Source organism: Drosophila virilis, chromosome 3 (genome assembly GCF_030788295.1).
Source record: "Drosophila virilis strain 15010-1051.87 chromosome 3, Dvir_AGI_RSII-ME, whole genome shotgun sequence".
In the NCBI taxonomy this organism is placed as follows: Eukaryota; Metazoa; Arthropoda; class Insecta; order Diptera; family Drosophilidae; genus Drosophila; species Drosophila virilis.
The window spans coordinates 2,203,631-2,223,992 of record NC_091545.1 but is presented as its reverse complement, the minus strand read 5'-3'; the positions used below and the strand labels follow the sequence as shown (position 1 = coordinate 2,223,992).

General features: G+C 44.5%; 5 protein-coding genes across 8 annotated transcripts; 2 read left to right on the top strand and 3 right to left on the bottom strand.

Moving 5' to 3' along the window:
* Positions 1-328: 328 nt before the first annotated feature.
* ssp6 (short spindle 6) lies at positions 329-10,586 on the bottom strand. The gene is made up of 3 exons (XM_002046090.4): positions 9,928-10,586; positions 3,443-3,805; positions 329-3,382 (listed from the first exon to the last, which is right to left on the bottom strand). The coding sequence occupies exons 1-3, from the start codon at positions 10,189-10,191 to the stop codon at positions 1,493-1,495; spliced, it is 2,517 nt and encodes an 838-aa protein (XP_002046126.3). The 5' UTR covers positions 10,192-10,586; the 3' UTR covers positions 329-1,492.
* Positions 10,587-10,928: 342 nt separating this feature from the next.
* Positions 10,929-11,479, bottom strand: LOC6623361 (U6 snRNA-associated Sm-like protein LSm5). Its single transcript, XM_002046089.4, has 3 exons — positions 11,337-11,479; positions 11,078-11,274; positions 10,929-11,007 (listed from the first exon to the last, which is right to left on the bottom strand). The coding sequence occupies exons 1-3, from the start codon at positions 11,383-11,385 to the stop codon at positions 10,978-10,980; spliced, it is 276 nt and encodes a 91-aa protein (XP_002046125.1). The 5' UTR covers positions 11,386-11,479; the 3' UTR covers positions 10,929-10,977.
* Positions 11,480-11,490: 11 nt separating this feature from the next.
* thoc7 (THO complex 7) lies at positions 11,491-12,622 on the top strand. The gene is made up of 3 exons (XM_002046088.4): positions 11,491-11,627; positions 11,683-11,806; positions 11,865-12,622. Exons 1-3 carry the CDS (start codon positions 11,618-11,620, stop codon positions 12,559-12,561), a joined length of 831 nt encoding a protein of 276 aa, XP_002046124.1. The 5' UTR covers positions 11,491-11,617; the 3' UTR covers positions 12,562-12,622.
* LOC26531712 (2',5'-phosphodiesterase 12) lies at positions 12,576-14,604 on the bottom strand. The gene has a single exon (XM_015176299.3). It carries the CDS (start codon positions 14,465-14,467, stop codon positions 12,623-12,625), a length of 1,845 nt encoding a protein of 614 aa, XP_015031785.1. The 5' UTR covers positions 14,468-14,604; the 3' UTR covers positions 12,576-12,622.
* Positions 14,605-14,963: 359 nt separating this feature from the next.
* Positions 14,964-19,908, top strand: Prp4k (Pre-mRNA processing factor 4 kinase). 4 transcript variants are annotated; one of them, XR_011416351.1, is made up of 11 exons: positions 14,964-15,152; positions 15,280-15,657; positions 15,989-17,039; positions 17,187-17,462; positions 17,554-17,786; positions 17,932-18,040; positions 18,117-18,653; positions 18,726-18,951; positions 19,478-19,553; positions 19,712-19,786; positions 19,861-19,908. XR_011416351.1 is itself a non-coding variant. In XM_032435503.2 (9 exons), the coding sequence occupies exons 1-8, from the start codon at positions 15,133-15,135 to the stop codon at positions 18,927-18,929; spliced, it is 2,808 nt and encodes a 935-aa protein (XP_032291394.1). In that variant the 5' UTR covers positions 14,964-15,132; the 3' UTR covers positions 18,930-18,951; positions 19,478-19,554. The 4 variants fall into 4 exon arrangements, 3 of the variants coding, with proteins under 3 accessions (XP_032291394.1, XP_032291393.1, XP_002046123.2); XM_032435503.2 differs by lacking the exons at positions 19,712-19,786; positions 19,861-19,908 and having other exon boundaries at positions 19,478-19,554; XM_032435502.2 differs by lacking the exons at positions 19,478-19,553; positions 19,712-19,786; positions 19,861-19,908 and having other exon boundaries at positions 18,726-19,425.
* Positions 19,909-20,362: the final 454 nt, after the last annotated feature.

Sequence of the window (20,362 nt, the reverse complement as noted above, 5' to 3'; positions counted from 1 at the left end):
GTTCTCATGCCTAATTGTGGCCACGATCAGACGGATATCAGAGTGACAATAAAAATTAAAACCAAAAATTTGCAGACCAACCGTTGGGTAAGTCTACATCTGGTACACTGTTATCGTATATAAAATATATAGGTTAGGGTTGCAGAGTTGCCATCTAGCTTAAAGCTATGATCAGATGGCAAGCAGAAAGTAACAATGAAAATAATACAAATCACATTTAAAAATCATGCAAAGAGTAAAAATTTAAACAATTTTTCTTGAGTTATACTACATGAACACACATTGAATTTTATTGTATATATAAAGTACAATAACATTTACTAACTGCATTACATCAGAAGCGCTCTTTGATCAATTATACATACATATATTTTTATATATATTTAGTTGACTAAAATTGTGTTTGTTGTTTTTTTTTTGTTCTCAGTATCTGCCTTGACGCGCTATCACAATGATTAAATTACATTGTTCGACATCAGCTTTTCATAATAACTATAATAAATATTAGGTATATATGTATATTAAAGGTATATCTACAGTATGTTAAAAACAATAGCTATCATGCATATATAAATCATATATTTATATATTTATAATATGTATGTCTAGCTTTTAACTATAGATTCAAGCACTTGAGCCGGCCAGGTTCAAGAACCTGTCTCACCCGGACCTCTATTAAAATATACTACGCGTAGCTTTCAGTCTTCAAATAAATCTAAAAATTCAGAAACTGCAATGCGTCTAGTTATAATACATATAAATCTAGTTTATATGTAACTGTCTCTAACTGTTCCTTACTGTTTTTTCAAGTGCTAGTTAAAATTTAAAAATTTGGCTGCAACATTTGCTAATTGTTTCGATGTACATTTTGTAGTGTAGCGAACCCCCAATTCAAATGCACTCAACGTTGCCAGATATTATTGCAAATGAGTCATTTGCTAGCTTTTGAATGCATTCATTTTGGAAGCCCACTTGAAAGACGGTTTATGTGTAGTCGGCCTAGTTGCTAGCCTGATGGCAACTATCGGCAGTGTCGCCAACTGCCCTTTCAAAAATAAGCTAGCTATGATGTTAAAAATAGCTAAAAATAGCTGAATCAGCCGGCAGAGCAGAAATAGGCAATAAAAGCATGCCAGAGTTGCTAGAAATAGATAGATCATTTTTTAAAATATAGTTATGTTCAGCTGAAAGACTTTGTTAAGGTCCAAATATAGGTAGGAAATAGCTGAATAGCTGTTTTGATCACAATTTAGCTATATACAAAGTTGCCAATAAGTAGAGGTTTGTCTGAAGACATCGGAAAAGATTCGTATTTAACAAGAAAATAGCTGAATTGGCAACAGTTGTTGCTAAGCAAAAACTGGCAATGAGAAGAGTTGCCAGATTTGTTAAAACATACCTAAATAAGCTTAATGCTTCAACTGTTTCCGGCGAAAGAGCTCTGCAAAGCACTGAATTTGGCTAGAAAATGGCTAAATTAATGGCTGGCAGCCTACAAACGAGTTGCCTCCGACACGGTGGCAACATCGCACCCATTATTCGCCTGCTGCTGCGGCTGCTGCTGCTGCTGCTGCTGCTGCTGCTGCTGGGGTTGTCCCGTGGAGATGCCCACGTCCGCGGTGGGCCTGGGCAGATGGGAATAGTAGCCCATTTGGCAGGAGTTCTGATGCGAGAGCTTCTGCGTCTGGCTGAGCTGATACTGGGCCGCCTTCAGGGCCTGCTGCTGCTGCGGCGTCAGGCAGTCGCAGGCGGCCAGCAGCTCCTCCGTGGACTTGGCCGTAATCGTGGTGGTCGTCGTGGTCGTCAGCTCGCCCACAAATTCGGTGGGCGGCGGCGCATAGTTCTCGACGTCGCCATAGGTGGAATAACGGCCATACGGATTTCGACGCGGCATCGAATGCCGCTGCTGGGCAATCTGCAGCTTGACCGGCGGCTTCATGGCTACCGCCGTGTCCAGATAGCCGTAGCCAAAGCCCTGTCCCACCAGAGCCTTGGTAGCCAGATTATCCCACGATTTGGGCTTCTGCACATAGGCCATGCTGTTCGGATAGATCTGGGACGGCTGCACCTGCGTCGCGGTCACATGATAATGCGGATGATGATGATGATGATGCCCATGGACGTGTCCTTGGACCGGGACTGGCTGCGGCTGCTCGTACGACTGACGCGACTTGGTCGAAGGCTGACGCGACCCCGCCTCGCTCTTGGGCTCCCAGAAGAGCGTGTCCGTGCTGATAGAGGTCGTGTAGGAGGCGGAATCGGCGGGCGCAAATTCGCTGGAGGTGCACGAATGCAGGCTGCAGTGGCTCGCCAGCCCGGAGGCCAGATCAAAGTAGCGCGAGCGCGCGCTACCCGACTGCGACGGCTGCTGCTGATAATGATGATGATGGGGCTGCGCCTGTCCCGGCGGCGGTGGCGTCTGCTCGTGCACATGCCGATGATGGTGATGATGATGATGATTCGGCTGTGACGCCTTGACCACAGGCGAGCCGGCGGCGACGGCGGCGACAGCATGCGTCTGCGACTTGTGCCGACCCGCTGCCTGCTTATCCTTCGGCTCGGAACGCTCCCTTTCCCGGTCGCGATGCTTGTGCTTGTGCGTGTGCTCCTTGTGCTGGCGATGGCGACGACGCGACGGCACGCACTGCGTATCGCAGCAGGGACTGGCCAGATCGTAGGCATCGAGACTGACATTGTCCCCATTGCTGTGCGACTTCTCCGCGGACTTCCAGCGAAAGTGGCCCACACAGGGATTGCACGAGTGTCCGGCATGGCAATGCTTTGTCTTCTCCAGCTTGGCGGGCGGTTTGTGCTTCTCGCAGGTGCGCGGCGGCGGCGCTGGCGGCTTCACCACGGACCCAACACCTGGTCCACCTCCTCCTGCTCCAGCGCTGGCGCTGTGATACTGCGTCGCCTGGCTGGCGCTGTTCGTGTCCAGCGACTCGGTGCGCTGCAGCATGTACTGCATGGCCTGCTGCGCCTGGTGGGGATCGCTGCTGCTGCTCCGCTGCAGCCCCGCCTCCATGTGCGCGGGCCGCAGCACATAGCGATAGCTCGGATCCAGATAGTGATAGGTGAGCATAAATTGTGCCGGCGGCGGTATGATCACCGGCTGCTGTCGCAGCGCCATGTTGGCCACATCCTCCGTGGACAGGGCGGGTCGATAGAAGCCCGATTCGTTGGCGCCCGCCTCTGTGGGCGAGATGCCGTCGCCCTCGCTGGGCGAGCTGTTGGCGGCATTTGCCTTCTTGCGCGCCGGCAAGCTGTGCGTCTTCCACTTGCCCTCTAGAAGCTCGCGTTCGCGCAGATGCACGCGCTCCAGCTCGTTCATCTTTTGCTGCAGCATGCTCTGCAGCTGGATGTAGCGCATGTGCAGATCCACCTGTGCGAAATGATGGATTTCTTTAGAAGATTAACTGGAAGAGTATGACCCCCAGCTTACCTTGCGCACACAATCCTCGAAGAGCACAACCATGCGCATGCGCAGCTCGCACTTCTTGATGAACTCCACGATGGTCTTGTGATCGGCCTTCTCCATGTCGTTGCCATTGATCGAGAGTATAACGTCGCCCTCGCGCATTCCGGCCCGATAGGCCGGCCCGCCATACTCCACATAGTCCACGTACGTGATCATCTCCAGCTCCTCGTCGCACTTGTAGTGTATGCCATAGCTCTGCAGCGTGAAGCCGTACGAGTCGTTCCTCTTCTCCACAATGATCGTGCGTCGGCGTCGATCCTCGTTCGGCTTGGAGGCCAGAAAACGTTCTGACTTGTAGCGGCCCAGGATGTGCGTGGAGCGCGATAGCTGCAAGGGCGCAATATAATTTGGAAGTCAGGATAAGTAAAGGAATTTTGGATCGATGGGGGATAAATTTGCTTTTGGTTGAACAACTTTTTGAAGAAGACGAGCTTTTTTGATCTTACTTTGTCTGTCTCATCATCCTATAACATACGCAGAAATAATCATTTTCTTTCCATATCCCCCCCTCCCAGTTTCATAATATCCACTTCAAAACTAGGTTTTTTGGCATTACTCGAAGCTTATAAAAGCTATAGACTCTTCTTGAATACTTATCAAAATCTCTAGCTTGCCTGTCTATCCATCCTATAAGAGACCTTACTTTTTTCGGGTATTATTCGCTGTAAAATCAAAATTTGGTATGTAGACTGTATTTTCCCATACAGGGTAAGAGAAAGCGCAGTCCAGAGAACTAGAATGTTTAAGCGGGTTGGGTATAGGGTATACCCTAGTCGGGCAGCACCTGCAAGAGCCTGAGCGTTTGCTTTCATTTGAATAGCTTTAAAAAGCGGCCCTCGGGGCTTCGAAGTCATTTATGGCATTACAAATGTCCTGACGCTTTCTCTATTGCTTCCTCTCCCTGTCCCTTTCGCTTCCTCCCTCTTCCTCTCTCTCTCTCTCTCTCTCTGTTTGTCTGTCCTTAGTAAAGATTTAATGAAAAGCCGAGCGTTGTCTATTTAACTATGGCATGTGTGTGTCTGTCTGTGTGCCTTGTTTGCCTTCCATTGTTTTAACAGCCCTCCACCCCCCACCTGCTCGCCTCTTGGACCAGACTCTGCTCAGTGAAAGTGTTGTCTGCGCCAACCTCATAGCGTATTCATGGAAAACTTTTTGTTAAAAGTTGGAAAACGTGCTGCTCTTAAGCCTGGCCAACAGTTGGCAAACATCATTTCATTTCACGTGGCCAGCCGGCGGCCATTTGGTGTGCCACATTTGTGGCTGAACCTAAATGAATATCCCCAGGTGTTAACTACTATAAATGCCCTGTAAACTGTTGTGGCAATGGGTATATGGAAGTTGTGTAGAGTTATGTAACGGAGCAGGAGAAGAAATCTTTTATCGATCTTTATGAACCTAACCAAATATTTGAAATATAATAGTAAGAGTAAGGTTCGAGTTGGATCAAAAACCAAAGAGTTTGGCTTATACTTTATGGAGTCGGAAGAATCTTCTCTTAATACATTGGATTCATTTTTATCTTAATTAATTTTAATAAGATTAACTATAATTACAAAAAAATATCATTAGCTCTTCAATTCCGATTACCTATTATTAATATTCTTATTATAAGCTTAATTCAGAATTAAGGCTAAGAAGCCTTGTTTAGGCTCAAAAGCGAGCATTTCGAAAAATTCCCTTCCCAAATTTGGAAAAAAGTTGGTCACAGTTTGTACAAAACAAACAATCAGCAACGCAGCCATATAAGTGTGTTTTGTGCTTTGTAAACGTGACGTCATGACCCTGCGAGTCGTAAGCTGCCTGAGCGTTGAACTAATAAAAGAGAGCTCAATCGGTTCAAATTTTAACGTTATTTAAAATTTTCGTAATGTGTTTATTTAATAAGTTATTGCTCAGAGAAAAGGCAGAAATAATAATAGTTTAAACATATGGGCGATCGGGCTTTAGTCTGTTTAAAGTAAGCGGGAATTACGCTCACGTTAGTCTGTTGACCCAAGCTGGTCTAGGTATGCCAAGCTGGTCTATATTGCCAAAAATACATTTGTATATGCTACGCTTTCATGCATATAACACAAGCTGAAAGTTTGCTTTTATGGTCTACACATTTATAAATATTAAATGGAATCGGACGCTCGGGAATCAGACCCAGGAAAATGCTAGAATTTCAGAGAGACGTTGAGCAGGTGAAGTAGCTTTAAGCAAAGAAATATGCAGGGCAGAAGGCACAAATTACATAAGTATATGAATATGCATAAACATATCTATAAAAATAAAAAAATAAAACACATGGCATAGTAAATTACACATACAGCTAGAAAGAGCCACAAGCTGAGCCTTCACAATAAACAGTTCCGGTTTCGGTTTCATTTACCATTTCCAAGCATTGCACAAAAATATCATAAAAACCATAATTCAATTAATTTCATGAACAAAGGCCGTGGAGCAGGGCACGTCCATCGTTTTCGGGGTTCGGGGCTCGGATTGATGGCGTGTCGCTGCTTCCGGAGCATTGAATTATTTAAAGTTGATTGGCGAGGCGCAGCCTTGGTTTGTGCTGGCCAAGTGTCTGGCCAAGCGTAAACTTCGGTGGGTTAAACAGCTGAGGCGGCTTTCAACCCTCTGAACTGCCCACACTACACGACAAAAACAGCGTCAAAAGCCACCACCAGCCAGAGTTGCCTACTCAGCTGAGAGCTAGCCAAATTTGGCTATTTATAGCTACTTTTTACTTTAAATTCAGCAGCTATTTTTGAGGCGGAAACACGTCTTCCCAATGACCGAAGCAGTAGAATTTTCAATGCCAGATAAATCTAAAGCAAAAATCATGAAGAAAAAGTCAAGTCTCCTTAAAATCGGTTGAGTTTTTGCAGGGTTATGCGAATGGAAAATTTTGACCCTTTCAATATATCAATCCTAGGGATAACATTTTGACATGAATTTCGACTAAAAAATACATTGTCAGACTTGAATGTCAGATTAGTCTATAGGCAAAACCATGAAGAAAAAGTCAAGTCTTATTAAAATCGGTTGAATTTTGGCCGAGTTATGCGAATGGCAAATTTCGACCCTCATCGATATATCAATCTTAGAGGTAACATTTTGATATATCAATCCTAGAGATAACATTTTGATATGAATTTCGACTAAAAAATACATTGTCAGACTTAAATGCCAGATTAATCTAGAGGCAAAACCATGAAGAAAAAGTCAAGTCTTTTGAAAATCCGGTGAGTTTTGGCCGAGTTATGGGAATGGGAAATTTTGACCCTCATCGATATATCAATCCTAGAGGTAACATTTTGATATATCAATCCTAGAGATAACATTTTGACATGAATTTCGACCAAAAAATACATTGTCAGACTTGAATGCCAGATTAATCTAGAGGCAAAACCATGAAGAAAAAGTCAAGTCTTATTAAAATCGGTTGAATTTTGGCCGAGTTATGCGAATGGCAAATTTCGACCCTCATCGATATATCAATCTTAGAGGTAACATTTTGATATATCAATCCTAGAGATAACATTTTGACATGAATTTCGACTAAAAAATACATTGTCAGACTTAAATGCCAGATTAATCTAGAGGCAAAACCATGAAGAAAAAGTCAAGTCTTTTGAAAATCCGGTGAGTTTTGGCCGAGTTATGGGAATGGGAAATTTTGACCCTCATCGATATATCAATCCTAGAGGTAACATTTTGATATATCAATCCTAGAGATAACATTTTGACATGAATTTCGACCAAAAAATACATTGTCAGACTTGAATGCCAGATTAATCTAGAGATAAAACCATGAAGAAAAAATCAAGTCTTATTAAAATCGGTTGAATTTTGGCCGAGTTATGCGAATGGGAAATTTTGACCCTTTCAATATATCAATCCTAGGGATAAAGTTTTGACATGAATTTCGACTAAAAAATACATTGTCAGACTTGAATGCCAGATTAATCTAGAGGCAAAACCATGAAGAAAAAGTCAAGTCTTTTGAAAATCCGGTGAGTTTTGGCCGAGTTATGGGAATGGGAAATTTTGACCCTCATCGATATATCAATCCTAGAGGTAACATTTTGACATGAATTTCGACCAAAAAATACATTGTCAGACTTGAATGCCAGATTAATCTAGAGGCAAAACCATGAAGAAAAAGTCAAGTCTTATTAAAATCGGTTGAATTTTGGCCGAGTTGTGCGAATGGCAAATTTCGACCCTCATCGATATATCAATCTTAGAGGTAACATTTTGATATATCAATCCTAGAGATAGCATTTTGACATGAATTTCGACCAAAAAATACGTTGTCAGACTTAAATGCCAGATTAATCTAGAGGGAAAACCATGAAGAAAAAGCCAAGCCTTTTGAAAATCCGTTGAGTTTTGGCCGAGTTATGGGAATGGGAAATTTTGACCCTTTCAATATCTCAATCCTAGGGATAGAATTTTGACATGAATTTCGACTAAAAAATACATTGTCAGACTTGAATGCCAGATTAATCTAGAGGCAAAACCATGAAGAAAAAGTCAAGTCTTATTAAAATCGGTTGAATTTTGGCCGAGTTATGGGAATGGGAAATTTTGACCATCATCGATATATCAATCCTAGAGGTAACATTTAAACATGAATTTCGACCAAAAAATACGTTGTCAGACTTAAATGCCAGATTAATCTAGAGATAAAACCATGAAGAAAAAGTCAAGTCTTATTAAAATCGGTTGAATTTTGGCCGAGTTATGCGAATGGGAAATTTCGACCCTCATCGATATATCAATCTTAGAGGTAACATTTAAACATGAATTTCGACCAAAAAATACGTTGTCAGACTTAAATGCCAGATTAATCTAGAGGCAAAACCATGAAGAAAAAGTCGTCTTTTGAAAATCCGGTGAGTTTTGGCCGAGTTATGGGAATGGGAAATTTTGACCCTCATCGATATATCAATCCTAGAGGTAACATTTTGACATGAATTTCGACCAAAAAATACATTGTCAGACTTGAATGCCAGATTAATCTAGAGGCAAAACCATGAAGAAAAAGTCAAGTCTTATTAAAATCGGTTGAATTTTGGCCGAGTTGTGCGAATGGCAAATTTCGACCCTCATCGATATATCAATCTTAGAGGTAACATTTTGATATATCAATCCTAGAGATAGCATTTTGACATGAATTTCGACCAAAAAATACGTTGTCAGACTTAAATGCCAGATTAATCTAGAGGCAAAACCATGAAGAAAAAGTCAAGTCTTTTGAAAATCCGGTGAGTTTTGGCCGAGTTATGGGAATGGGAAATTTTGACCCTCATCGATATATCAATCCTAGAGGTAACATTTTGACATGAATTTCGACTAAAAAATACATTGTCAGACTTGAATGCCAGATTAATCTAGAGGCAAAACCATGAAGAAAAAGTCAAGTCTTTTGAAAATCCGGTGAGTTTTGGCCGAGTTATGGGAATGGGAAATTTTGACCCTCATCGATATATCAATCCTAGAGGTAACATTTTGACATGAATTTCGACCAAAAAATACATTGTCAGACTTAAATGCCAGATTAATCTAGAGGCAAAACCATGAAGAAAAAGTCAAGTCTTATTAAAATCGGTTGAATTTTGGCCGAGTTATGCGAATGGGAAATTTCGACCCTCATCGATATATCAATCTTAGAGGTAACATTTAAACATGAATTTCGACCAAAAAATACGTTGTGAGACTTAAATGCCAGATTAATCTAGAGATAAAACCATGAAGAAAAAGTCAAGCCTTTTGAAAATCCGTTGAGTTTTGGCCGAGTTATGCGAATGGGAAATTTTGACCATCATCGATATATCAATCCTACAGGTAACATTTTGACATGAATTTCGACCAAAAAATACGTTGTCAGACTTAAATGCCAGATTATTCTAGAGATAAAACCATGAAGAAAAAATCAAGTCTTATTAAAATCAGTTGAATTTTGGCCGAGATATGCGAATGGGAAATTTTGACCCATGACTATATACGAATTCCCAACTACCCAACTTGTGTTGCCAATTTAGCTATGATGTAGCTAAATTTGGCTATTTGAAAACGTCTTCAGCCGGAGCAGTAGAAACTGTTTTGTGTACAGAAATTAAAGTTCGGCCTTTTTCTAGCAAAATATGGTTGCTTATAGGTAATTTTGCTATTTTGTTGGTATCGAAAATGAAATTCAGCATTTCTTAAGGTGCTTTTAACACTTGGATTGAGATGCTTTTTGCGACCCTTGGCAACACTGGCGGGTATATATATATGTGTATAGAGAGTTACGGGTGGGGGGCAACCAGCAGCAACAAACTACCACCCGCCACAAGGCAATTTCAATTGAGCCCACGCTGCAGGACATCGCATTATGACTCAATAAGCAGCCGTCGAGTGGGTGGATGATACTTTGCCTCACCTCGCCCATTTTCAATTAATGTGTGCTGGCCACATACCTGCGCATACTCGAGCTCCTCGTCGCTGGCATCGAGACTCTTGTGATGAAACTTAAGGCGACCCAGGCTGCCAGTGCCGTTGACATAGTGAGACGCTGCCGGCGGCGCCTGGTGCTGGTGCGGCAGATGCTGCTGGGGCTGCATGCAGGCGGCGGCTATGAGGGAACCGACCGAGGTGGCATTCGAAACGGACATGGAGACGGCGGCTGCTGTTGTGGCGGCGCTGCTGGCCGCCGTGGCGATGCTCTGGCAGCTGCTGCTCATGTTTTTATCTATTGATTTCTGCACGCAATCATATTGCCCAGACAAGTCTTTTGGCCAGTGTCTGCGGCTGCGAAGGCGACCCCCGACAACAGATACCGACAAAAATCGCACAAAATTGCTTTAACGTTTTATATGAACTGAATATCTTAACACGGTATTGAATTGGCGAAGCGCTCGCTTTAAGCGCTGTCCACGTTATAATTCCAATTAGTCATAACATTGACCAAATTGCTGCTGCCTATTATTTTGTTTTGTTGGAAAACTTTTTTCAGATTCGTGCGGCGGCGGCGGCCGTCGTGTGGGTTTCCGCTTCGCTTGTTCCACTTCCGTTCGAGTTTGCTGCCGTACTGAGTGGCAAAGAGCAACCGGACATGCGAGTGTATGCAGCTAGAACATTACCGTTAGTACTTATTTATGGCACATGTTGACTGTCAGCCGCGGCGTTGCATGGCAAAAGCAATAGAAAAAAAACGCGCGCGCTCAGTTCAAAAGCGCATGCGCGGAGCTGCCACCTCCACAAAACACACGCACAGCATTTGTCTGGCAGCACTGTTTCACTTAGTGCTGACAATGTTAGCGGAATGTTATATTCAATGCAGCTAAATTTGGTTTCTATGTATAAATTGACATAAGCAACTGTTCCCGCCAGTCGATCTCTGAACGATCTGTAACCTGATATAGCTTTAAAATAGTTAAATTGGCAGCACTGGCATCAATGTGACCAATTAAACGCTTCATTTTCATTTTATTCATATTTATTAAGATTGTAGAAAATGTATAAAATTGCTATTCAGCCAACTCGCCACCGGGCACCAACTGTAATTAAATAATACATATATAAATAAGCAAAAAAGCTCCATCCCAGCTGTTATCATCTTCTACTCACCATTGTAATGTTGTTGCCATTAAGCAGAATCTGATCTAGCTTTGTGATGCGTCGTCCATCGGGCGTGTTCTCGTATTCCGTTACATCGTCCAGCAACATGTTGACAAAATCATCAAAGCCCAGCAGGGTGCCCACCATTTCCTTGTCGTTCTTCATGATGATGTGAATTCTGGAACCGATGCATTTGTCCACCAGTTCTGCCGGCCGCATGTCAAACGTTTAAAATGCTTGTAAATAGATGTTTTTCTTTGGTGCTTACCCAGTGGCATCAGTGTGGATATGTTAGCGGGCGGCGGCACAGCAGTCATTTCGCGTAATTCACTCAAAAAATTAAATAGAAACAAGAATGTTTAATAAGCGCCGAGCAGATGCGGCAAATGTTTTCGATAACATGCGAGTGTGTGGTGAATTCAGAACTATCGGTTCAACATGTGAGTGTGTGGTAAATTTCGAAGTCGATATTTTTACTGAGCATAGCTGCAGGCGAGCAAAGCAGCCGGTCTTTTGCCATAGTTAAAATAAAAAACAAAAGCCGCCGCGATGAACGACGGTAAATTATTTATTTATAAATATTATAAACGCGCTCTAACAGTTCATCTACACAGAGGAAATCATAAAACAGCGTCTGCTGATCGATGGCGATGGCACGGGCGAAGATCGCAGACTGAACATGCTTTTAAAACAGTTCCTGAAATGGGCCAATTCCAAGAACGACTCCCCGGAGACCAAGTAGACTGCCCTACAAATAATCCACAATTAATGCTCATTAACAAGCTTCAAATTTTAGTCAAATAATGTTCGATCGTCTAATGGCGCAGCTGGCACAATGTCAATTTGCCGCCTTGAAAAATGTGCAAACGCTGCGCATGATCCAGGAGGAGCAGGAGAACTACACGAAGCTGGCGGAGAAGCATCAGGAGAGCATCGAATTGGCCAAGGAGGAGATCGAGGCGAGCAAGAAGGAGCTAATCATAGCTAAGGAATTGCGCAAAAATAAAATGGAATACGATTTGCTCGCCTCGCTCATCGAGGAGCAGCCGGATCGCAAAGCCACTGAGAAACAAATCGAGACCATCAAAAAGGAGATCGACAAGCTGACACAGAAGAAGCTTAAGATGGAGTTCAAGTTCCAGAAGCGTCGCAACGACTTCACTCTACTGATGTACACCATACACGAGCTGGAGCAGCAACTGGAGGAGGAGAACAGCACGGGCTCGTCATCATCATCAAGCGAAAGCGACGCCGCATCCGTTGATAATATCGACAATAATGGCATCATGGAGGTCAGCGACGAGGATGATGACGACGAACTGAACAACGTTGTGACCAACAAATTTGAAAGCAATCGCGGCAAGCCGAAGGAGAACTCGGCCTCAACAGAGAGCTCCAAGGAACCCATAACCATGTCTGTCGACGAGGATGCCGTGCTGGAGCTGAGCATTGAAAAGGATGAGCACGACGTGGACGTGGCCGTGGCCAGTTAGAGTTGGAGTACAAATTAGCTTTACAACAATAAAAAAAAATCAATTTATTTACAGTAAACAATCAGATTGATTTAAATGCGAGATCCGCCACGAGAGCCACGTGATCCGACGGAAACGTGACGGACGGTATAGCCTCGTTGGCGCTCAACTCCTCCACCGTGGGCAGCGGCACAGACTGCAGCAGCTCCAAGCAATCGCTCTGATAGAATATATAATCCAAGCAGGCCGCAAAGAGCGTCGTATAATTGGTGTACGGCGGCGTGCCGCAAGCGGAGCTCATCATGAAAGGCTGCCGGAGCTCCACATCGGTGACAGCCTCCTCCGCATTGCTGCGCCAGTCTACAAAATCGGTGCCCACAAACTGTTCGGTCATCAGCTTATAGATGCCACATTCGGGCACGCTATTAAAGTCGCCGCAGAATATGAGTCCAATATTTTGCGAACTTATATTGCGTTCCTTTATGGTCTGCCTGTACATGTGTTCCACGAAGATGAGCGAGAAACCGATCTGCAGCAAGCGTATGTGATCCGCATCCGGATGGAAGTAAAGATGTGTATTGGCCACCAGCACATAGCGATCCGTCTCGCGCAGCTGCAGCAGGCACAGCTGCAATGTGGTGGACCTGTCGCAGATGCGCTTGGCCAGCTGCTCGTTGTGTTTAATGCGATTCCAGAGTGATGCGAAGATGGGCAAGGTGCTGATGTTGTCGCCGAGGTGCAGGACATAGTTGTGGAGCAGCTGGAAGCGCGATTTGCGATAAAACAGGGCAATGCCCTCGGCGCAGGCGCCCTTGGGCGTCATAATGCCAGCAAAGGTATGCTCCAGCACGTGCTGCAGATCGTGCTCGAATATCTTGAGATCCACCTCCTGCAGGCACAGCAAGTCCGCATTATAGCCAACCAGCTCCTTGATGAACAGCTGCTTGCGGTAATCAATTTTCAGGGCAGACGGCGCGCAGTAGGGAAACAGAGTTTTGCGCGCGTAATCCCCATCCGCATAGAGATCGGCCAGCAGATTGTAGCTGACCACGCGTATCTCGTGGGTTCCGCTCAGTGGCTGGCGTGTATATTGCTGGCGCAGCTCGAAGGGACAAGCGCCGGGTCCCGGCTGAACCGGCAATTTGCTAATGCACTCCGTCGCCGGACCCGAGTGGCCACTCTCATTTGCCGGCGTCACGACCAGCTTTAAATGATAGCCTATATCCGCGGGCGCCACTTGATAGATCAGACCCTTACCGCATGGCTCCCACTTGGTTTGCTCATTAAAGATTCCCGATGCGGGCTTTGTTGCTTTGAACCATTCACCTGAACTGTGCGCCCGGCTGGCAAACTGCAGTTCTAGCTTCAGCGGATAAACCAGGCAGCCGGCCATCATGGAGCTGGGCAACTGGAGTGCTCCGGTCCAGGGCTCATTGAGCACCACATCGAATGTGGTGTCCAAAACGCGCAGTTTGAGTTGAACATTTGCAAGGTCCGATAACAACTCGGCAAAGGTGATGCCCAGGATGCCTTCCTCGGACCCGTCCCGATGTAGCGCCACAATTATCTCATCCGGATTGGGAGGCGGCGTAGGCTCGACAACAGCTGGTGCGCCCTTGGTCTTCTTCCTGCTGCGTTTGCTCAGCTCCTTCTCGACATTGTGCCGTATCCGGCTGAGTGCCTCATCCACACGCTCGTCCATGCGCCGGCAAAAGTTAAAGCTGCGATCTAGCTTGAGCTCCTTGTTGGAATAGCGAAACGTTATGTGCAGCTCCTCCGTATTTTGTGCATGGCGCAGATACACTTTATCCATGTCGACGGCTGTGCTGTGCGGCCGTATACTACGTAAGCAAGTCGAAAGTGCAGTTACTCGCAATTGTTGTTGGAATAACTTTAGCGAACACAAATGAGAAAACTTTGCAATCATTGCCTTGCCGGCGTGCTGCTTTAGGCAGTGTTGCCACCACAGCTTTTTTATAGCTAATTTTGAGCGATGTTTCAGTCGTCAGCCGTAAAAAGTAAAATTTATCACTTATTTACCTACATTTTTAGGCTTTTAGCCTTTTTTGTTACTTAACATTGAATTCGGCTACTTTTTTTACTGGCCGGTGGCAACACTGCTCCTGTTATGAAAACAGGCGAATAGGTAGGCGCCCAATTTAAACTAAGAAACCTTTCCATAATTAGTGATTTCTGTCTGTTGTTTAAACAAAAGTTACCATAAAAATAACAATGGCTGATTTATCCTCATCAAAAAAATAAAATTAGGACTTTATATGCCTGTAAATACCATAGATAATCGATAACAGTGCTGTTACTATGTTATGTTATGCTACCTCGCTGTAATGGATGCTTAACAGTGCCAGTAAGCAGCTGTTAAATGTCTGCTCATTTAGCAGTGGCTCCAATGAGCGACAATTAGTTCACATAGTTCATTTGTTCAGTAGAGTCGTCGCTCAGACGAACTTGAGCCAAACGTTTTGATACCAACTCGAATGCAAATGTATAAACGCGCACCAAAGACTAATCGAAAGTTTAATTTTTAATAATACAACCACTGGTGCATGTCTCTTGCACCAACAGTTATACACAATGACGAGTGATGACAAAAGGTAGGTGGCAAAACAACAAATTAGCAAGCAAAGCTTTGTGAGGTTATGTGTTTGTGTGCTGTGCGTGTGTATGCGTGTGCAATACGTGTGTGTGTATGTATATTAATTTTTAGTGTGTTCTTCCAAGCAGTTACGACTCCAGCGACAACAGCGAGACCGAGGAGCGCCGCGCCAAGCACAAAAAGTCCAAGAAGCATAAGAAACACAAAAAAACCAGCTCCAGCGAGAAGGTGCACAAAAAGCACAAGAAGTCCAAGAAGCGCCATCAGCGTCAAAGCGAATCCTCAAATGCTGGCGCCCAAAGTCTTAGCAGCAAATTCACCGAGATCATGCAGGCGGCCAGCCGGGAGCGCAGCGCCATACTGTCGTCCAACGGCTCCGCCGACTTTCGCATCGTTAAGCCCAACACGGATCCGTGCAGCCTGGTTGAGGAGATAACCAAAACCATACAGAACAAGGTGCTGCCCGTGCTGGAGGTGGCCACCTCGGGTAGCGAGAGTGAAGTGTATGTATTAAATGACAAAAAAACCCCCAATAGAACATCTGTCTTCGGCACGCCGAAGCTTAAATACCCTTGTGGAAGTTTGGCTTAAGGTTATCTTAATGACTTGTTGACCAATTATTCCTGTAGAGCTCTGTTATATAGTCCGATGTTCATGAGATATGAATCATATATTTATCACATATCCGACCGATCATTCCTGACCATTTCGTTTGCAAAGAAACAGACAGACGGCCATGATCCGAACTGTTCAAGAAAAAGACCTTAGGAGCTCAAAGATGTTTCGTTCCATGAATTACAATAGAGGATAATAATCAGTGTTATTTAATTCCAGCCCCATTGACATTGCCAGTCCTGTGTTGCCGGCCAAGCTCGAGGATGAGCTCAATTTGGAGGAACTCATGAAGCAAAAGGCGCTGCTACAGGCGCGTCTGGGCGCCTACATGTCAGACACGGAGGGCGACGAGAGTCGCTCCAATTCGGTGCTGGCTAAGCGCAGGCGTGACGAACTGCAGCAACAGCAGCAGCAGGCCATTATAGCAGCTATTGAGGTGCCGCAGGGCAGGCCGAGCTCGCAGTCTGCAGCGTCGCTGGCAACTGCAACTAGTAAACATGTTAATAATAAACAGTCTAACATCAATAACTCAAACGAACCCGATGTTATATTATTGGATGATTCTAGCGGTGGTCAGCGCACGCCCTCGCCCACGCCGGAGAAGCGACGACGTCACGCATCGCCCACCCGCCCGCAGAGAAGTCGCACACGTGAAGACGCATCGCTGGCAGCGGGACGCTCACGCGATCGACGCTCCCGCGATCGTGCGCCCCGCGATCAACGCAGTCGCACGCCGCGCCGTCGCATAGAGCAACAGCAGCCACAGCAGCAGCACCATAACCAGAGACGCCACCATCAGGAGTACAATAGGAACATGGAGGATCTGCGCCAGGAGATCAATCGCGACAAGCAGCGCGAGCGGCGCGAACAGAGTCGTGATCACGATCGACGTCCGGACAGGGACAGCCGACAGCCCGCGGAGCGTGCCGGCGGTCGGCCGCGTGAGCGCGACCAACGAGATCGTGAACGCTGGAATCGGCCACGCTCGCACAGTCGCAGTAAGGTTGAGTCGGACCGCAGACGTGAACGCGAACGTCAACAGGAACAGGATCGTGGTAGTGGCGGCACCGGACGCGGCGGACGAGGCTCCGGCAATGGCTTTGGCGCGGATCGCGATCGCTACAAAGGCTCGCTGAGCGAAGGCCAAAAAATACACGAAAAGGAGAGCAGCGACGAGGAAGCTAGCCTGGACATAGACATCAACGAGGATGAGGATGACGAGGAGCGCATCATTGAGCTGCGTCGCAAACAGCGCGAGGAGCTGCTCAAGGTAACGACACATATACCCATATATATACATATATATATATTGTCTTGGGTGACTGCTTGAAGATCAGATTGGGTGAAACATTGATGTATAATGCCAGCTTATATAAACTTGAGTTCCAACTACAAATTTCTTATCGTTTCTGAACAGAAATTGGGCACCAATGATCAGGAGTCGCGCACGGCCAGCCCAACGCCACGCAAATCCAATTCGTACGAGTCCAGAAGCACTTCACCCGTTTCCTCCAAACCGGAGCGAGCACAGCGCACGCCCACGCCTACGCTGCAAGATAAGGAGGAAGAGCAACGGGATGCACATGGCAAGACGGAGCCCTTTGATGCGAATTCGTCCAAGAACAGCACAGTTAAGGAGAAACGCAACGAGTGGGACATGTTTGCCGATCAGGACGTCGATTCCAATTTCGATGTGAGTCGCAAGCTCGTAAATGTCACAATATATTTTGCTCGCTTAAGTTTCTAATGCATCCCCAACTCTCGCTTTCTTTGAATCCATCTAGTCACCCAGCACAATTGTGCACAACAAGCATCAAATTGAGAATCCGGCGCTGACAGACAATTGGGACGATGCCGAGGGCTATTATCGCGTGCGCATCGGCGAGGTCTTGGACAATCGCTACCTAGTCAGCGGCTACACCGGACAGGGTGTGTTCAGCAATGTGGTGCGTGGCCGCGATCAAGCGCGCGGCGCCGCCAACGTGGCCATCAAGATTATACGCAACAATGAGATCATGTAAGTGCGAAACTCAGCTTTGCCTGGGCATAATTTAAAAGACTCTTAAAAAGGTTTTTAAAAATTTCCACTTAGAAGATTTTCTTAAATTTCCTTGTGTATTGTAAATTGAGTCCTTATATTTATATTTAATATCCTAAAACAGGCACAAAACGGGTCTGCGCGAGCTGGAAATCCTGAAGAAGCTCAACGATGCCGATCCCGATGATCGTTTTCATTGTCTGCGTTTGTATCGGCACTTCTTCCACAAGCAGGTGAGTTTTTCAACTGCCTAAAAATATTAACATTAATTTATTTAAAAAAAAAACTATTTCAACTCCCGCGTTGTAGCATCTGTGCATGGTGTTTGAGCCGCTGGCTATGAATCTGCGTGAGGTGCTCAAGAAATATGGCAAAAACGTGGGCCTGCACATCAAGGCGGTGCGCAGTTATACCCAGCAATTGTTCCTGGCGCTCAAACTGCTGAAGAAGACTGGCATACTGCATGCGGACATCAAGCCCGACAATATTCTGGTCAATGAGAATAATCTTATCTTGAAACTGTGCGATTTCGGGTCCGCTTCGGGCATAAGTGAGAACGAAATAACGCCTTATCTGGTTTCACGTTTCTATCGTGCGCCCGAAATCATATTGGGCATACCCTATGATTATGGCATTGATACCTGGTCGGCCGGCTGCACCATCTACGAGCTGTACACGGGCAAGATATTGTTTAGTGGCAAAAGCAATAATCAAATGCTCAAGTTCTTCATGGATGTCAAAGGCAAAATACCCAATCGAATTGTACGCAAGGGTCAGTTCAGGGAACAGCATTTCGACCAAAGCTGCAATTTTCTCTACCACGAGATAGACAAGCTAACCGAGCGGGTAAGTGACGCGTCTGCATACAGGGCTCTATCTTAAACTTTCATACTGATATCATTTCTGTTACCTTTGCAGGAGAAAATCGTTGTGATGCCCGTGGTGAAGCCAACGCGCAATTTGCAGCAGGAGCTGATTGCCGATCAGAATTTGCCCGATGATCAGCATCGCAAGGTTACGCAGCTAAAGGATCTGCTGGAGAATATGTTTGCACTGGATCCAGGCAAGCGTATATCGCTGAATCAGGCGCTTATGCATCCGTTTATACAGGAGAAAATGTAGATCCGAGAGAGAGAGAATAAACGTAATTCAATAATTTCTAGACTAAGCAATTACGTTAGCGATGTTAGTTAAAGCGAGTTATTCGAGTTATTATTATTATCATTACCGAACTTCAAAGACGACCACTCACCCCCAGACAACACACATCTATTAAATAGAATACAGCTTCTATCTTTCTACATACAATATATAAATATATATATATAAATAAAATATATATATTTATATATATGCAAATACTTTATAAGCAAATGTACATAAGTTTTGTGGTTTTTTGTTGTACGCGCTTTGTGAAACGGTCGAATTGTTATGTGTGTGCGTGCTTACGACTTTTTCGATAGATCTAAGTAATTCCTAATATAGATATATATGTATATGCATGTACTATGTAAAACTACAAAAACACCCACCATATACCAATTCTTTTCTCACTACACACACACACACACACACACACACACACACGCGCGCAATTATATAGTATATATAACTACTAGTTGCATTCGCCTCTTTTCACAAACTATTATTAATATTTGATACCATTTCAGTGGACCTGCTCAGCCAATAATCACGTTTCTAGCAAACGTCTATAAAAGTAATGTGGAGCCGCGAGCAGCGCAACTGGTAATAATTTATTTTTGGGCTCAAAATCAGTTTTTAAACCAATTATAACACCGGGTCAGCTTGCTATTATTTTTTTTCACCCTTTTTAAAAAAAAAAAACACATTATGGTTTGTCTTAAAGCCTTCGTTTAATGCTGTTGTTTTTTCTGAACTTGCAGCAAACTCGGCCGAAAGTGCCCACAAAATGTGGAAACTGCGCGTCTGTTGAAACTGACACAATTCCACGTCCGGGCGTAAGTTGTTAGATCCTTGAAAATCGCGTGTTTTACTGAGAAACATTCTCTCTCGTGTGTTTTTCTATCCACAGGTAAAAACGGGAGCGCGGATCCCCTCTTGGAACAAGTAACAGGTAACGTAAGCAAAAGGTTTAATATTTCCTTAAATGAACACTGATAAGACTGCCAAGCGTAGAAAAAATTTCTAATTTTTTTTAGAGGAGTTGGTCATTAAGGTAGTTTAGTTTTGATTTTTGAGCCCATCCATAAGTTTGTTGGGTATATTCCAGGTCTGATCCGTCCGTCTTTCAAAGTAAACAAGTCTCAGTAGTTCTCTTATAAGTTAGACATAAGTTAAGAGCTGGATGGTTCGGTTCACTCCTCATATCATATATCATATTGCTTCCATTGGAACAACAGTTTTTGCATGAAAAACTTAGTCTTTAAAGACATCCTCACTGAACTCAGCCCTTTCAAGTGTTATTCCATTCCTAGCTATCTCATATAGCTTCCACAAATGAATATCATACAGATTTCATAGATATAATCTTAAGAGATTTGGTCTTTCTTTGGCTGTAAAGATATCTTGATGAA

Coding starts and splice junctions, on each gene's coding strand:
- ssp6 (XM_002046090.4), bottom strand. CDS start 10,191: ATGAGCAGCAGCTGCCAGAGCATCGCCACGGCGGCCAGCAGCGCCGCC. Junction 3,806..9,927: donor AGGAGCTCGAGTATGCGCAG/GTATGTGGCCAG, acceptor GCGCCCTTGCAG/CTATCGCGCTCCACGCACAT. Junction 3,383..3,442: donor TCGAGGATTGTGTGCGCAAG/GTAAGCTGGGGG, acceptor CATTTCGCACAG/GTGGATCTGCACATGCGCTA.
- LOC6623361 (XM_002046089.4), bottom strand. CDS start 11,385: ATGACTGCTGTGCCGCCGCCCGCTAACATATCCACACTGATGCCACTG. Junction 11,275..11,336: donor ATCCACACTGATGCCACTGG/GTAAGCACCAAA, acceptor TGCGGCCGGCAG/AACTGGTGGACAAATGCATC. Junction 11,008..11,077: donor ATGGCAACAACATTACAATG/GTGAGTAGAAGA, acceptor ATTTAATTACAG/TTGGTGCCCGGTGGCGAGTT.
- thoc7 (XM_002046088.4), top strand. Junction 11,807..11,864: donor AACGACTCCCCGGAGACCAA/GTAGACTGCCCT, acceptor TTCAAATTTTAG/TCAAATAATGTTCGATCGTC.
- LOC26531712 (XM_015176299.3), bottom strand. CDS start 14,467: ATGATTGCAAAGTTTTCTCATTTGTGTTCGCTAAAGTTATTCCAACAA.
- Prp4k (XM_032435503.2), top strand. CDS start 15,133: ATGACGAGTGATGACAAAAG. Junction 15,153..15,279: donor ATGACGAGTGATGACAAAAG/GTAGGTGGCAAA, acceptor TGTTCTTCCAAG/CAGTTACGACTCCAGCGACA. Junction 17,463..17,553: donor ACGTCGATTCCAATTTCGAT/GTGAGTCGCAAG, acceptor GAATCCATCTAG/TCACCCAGCACAATTGTGCA.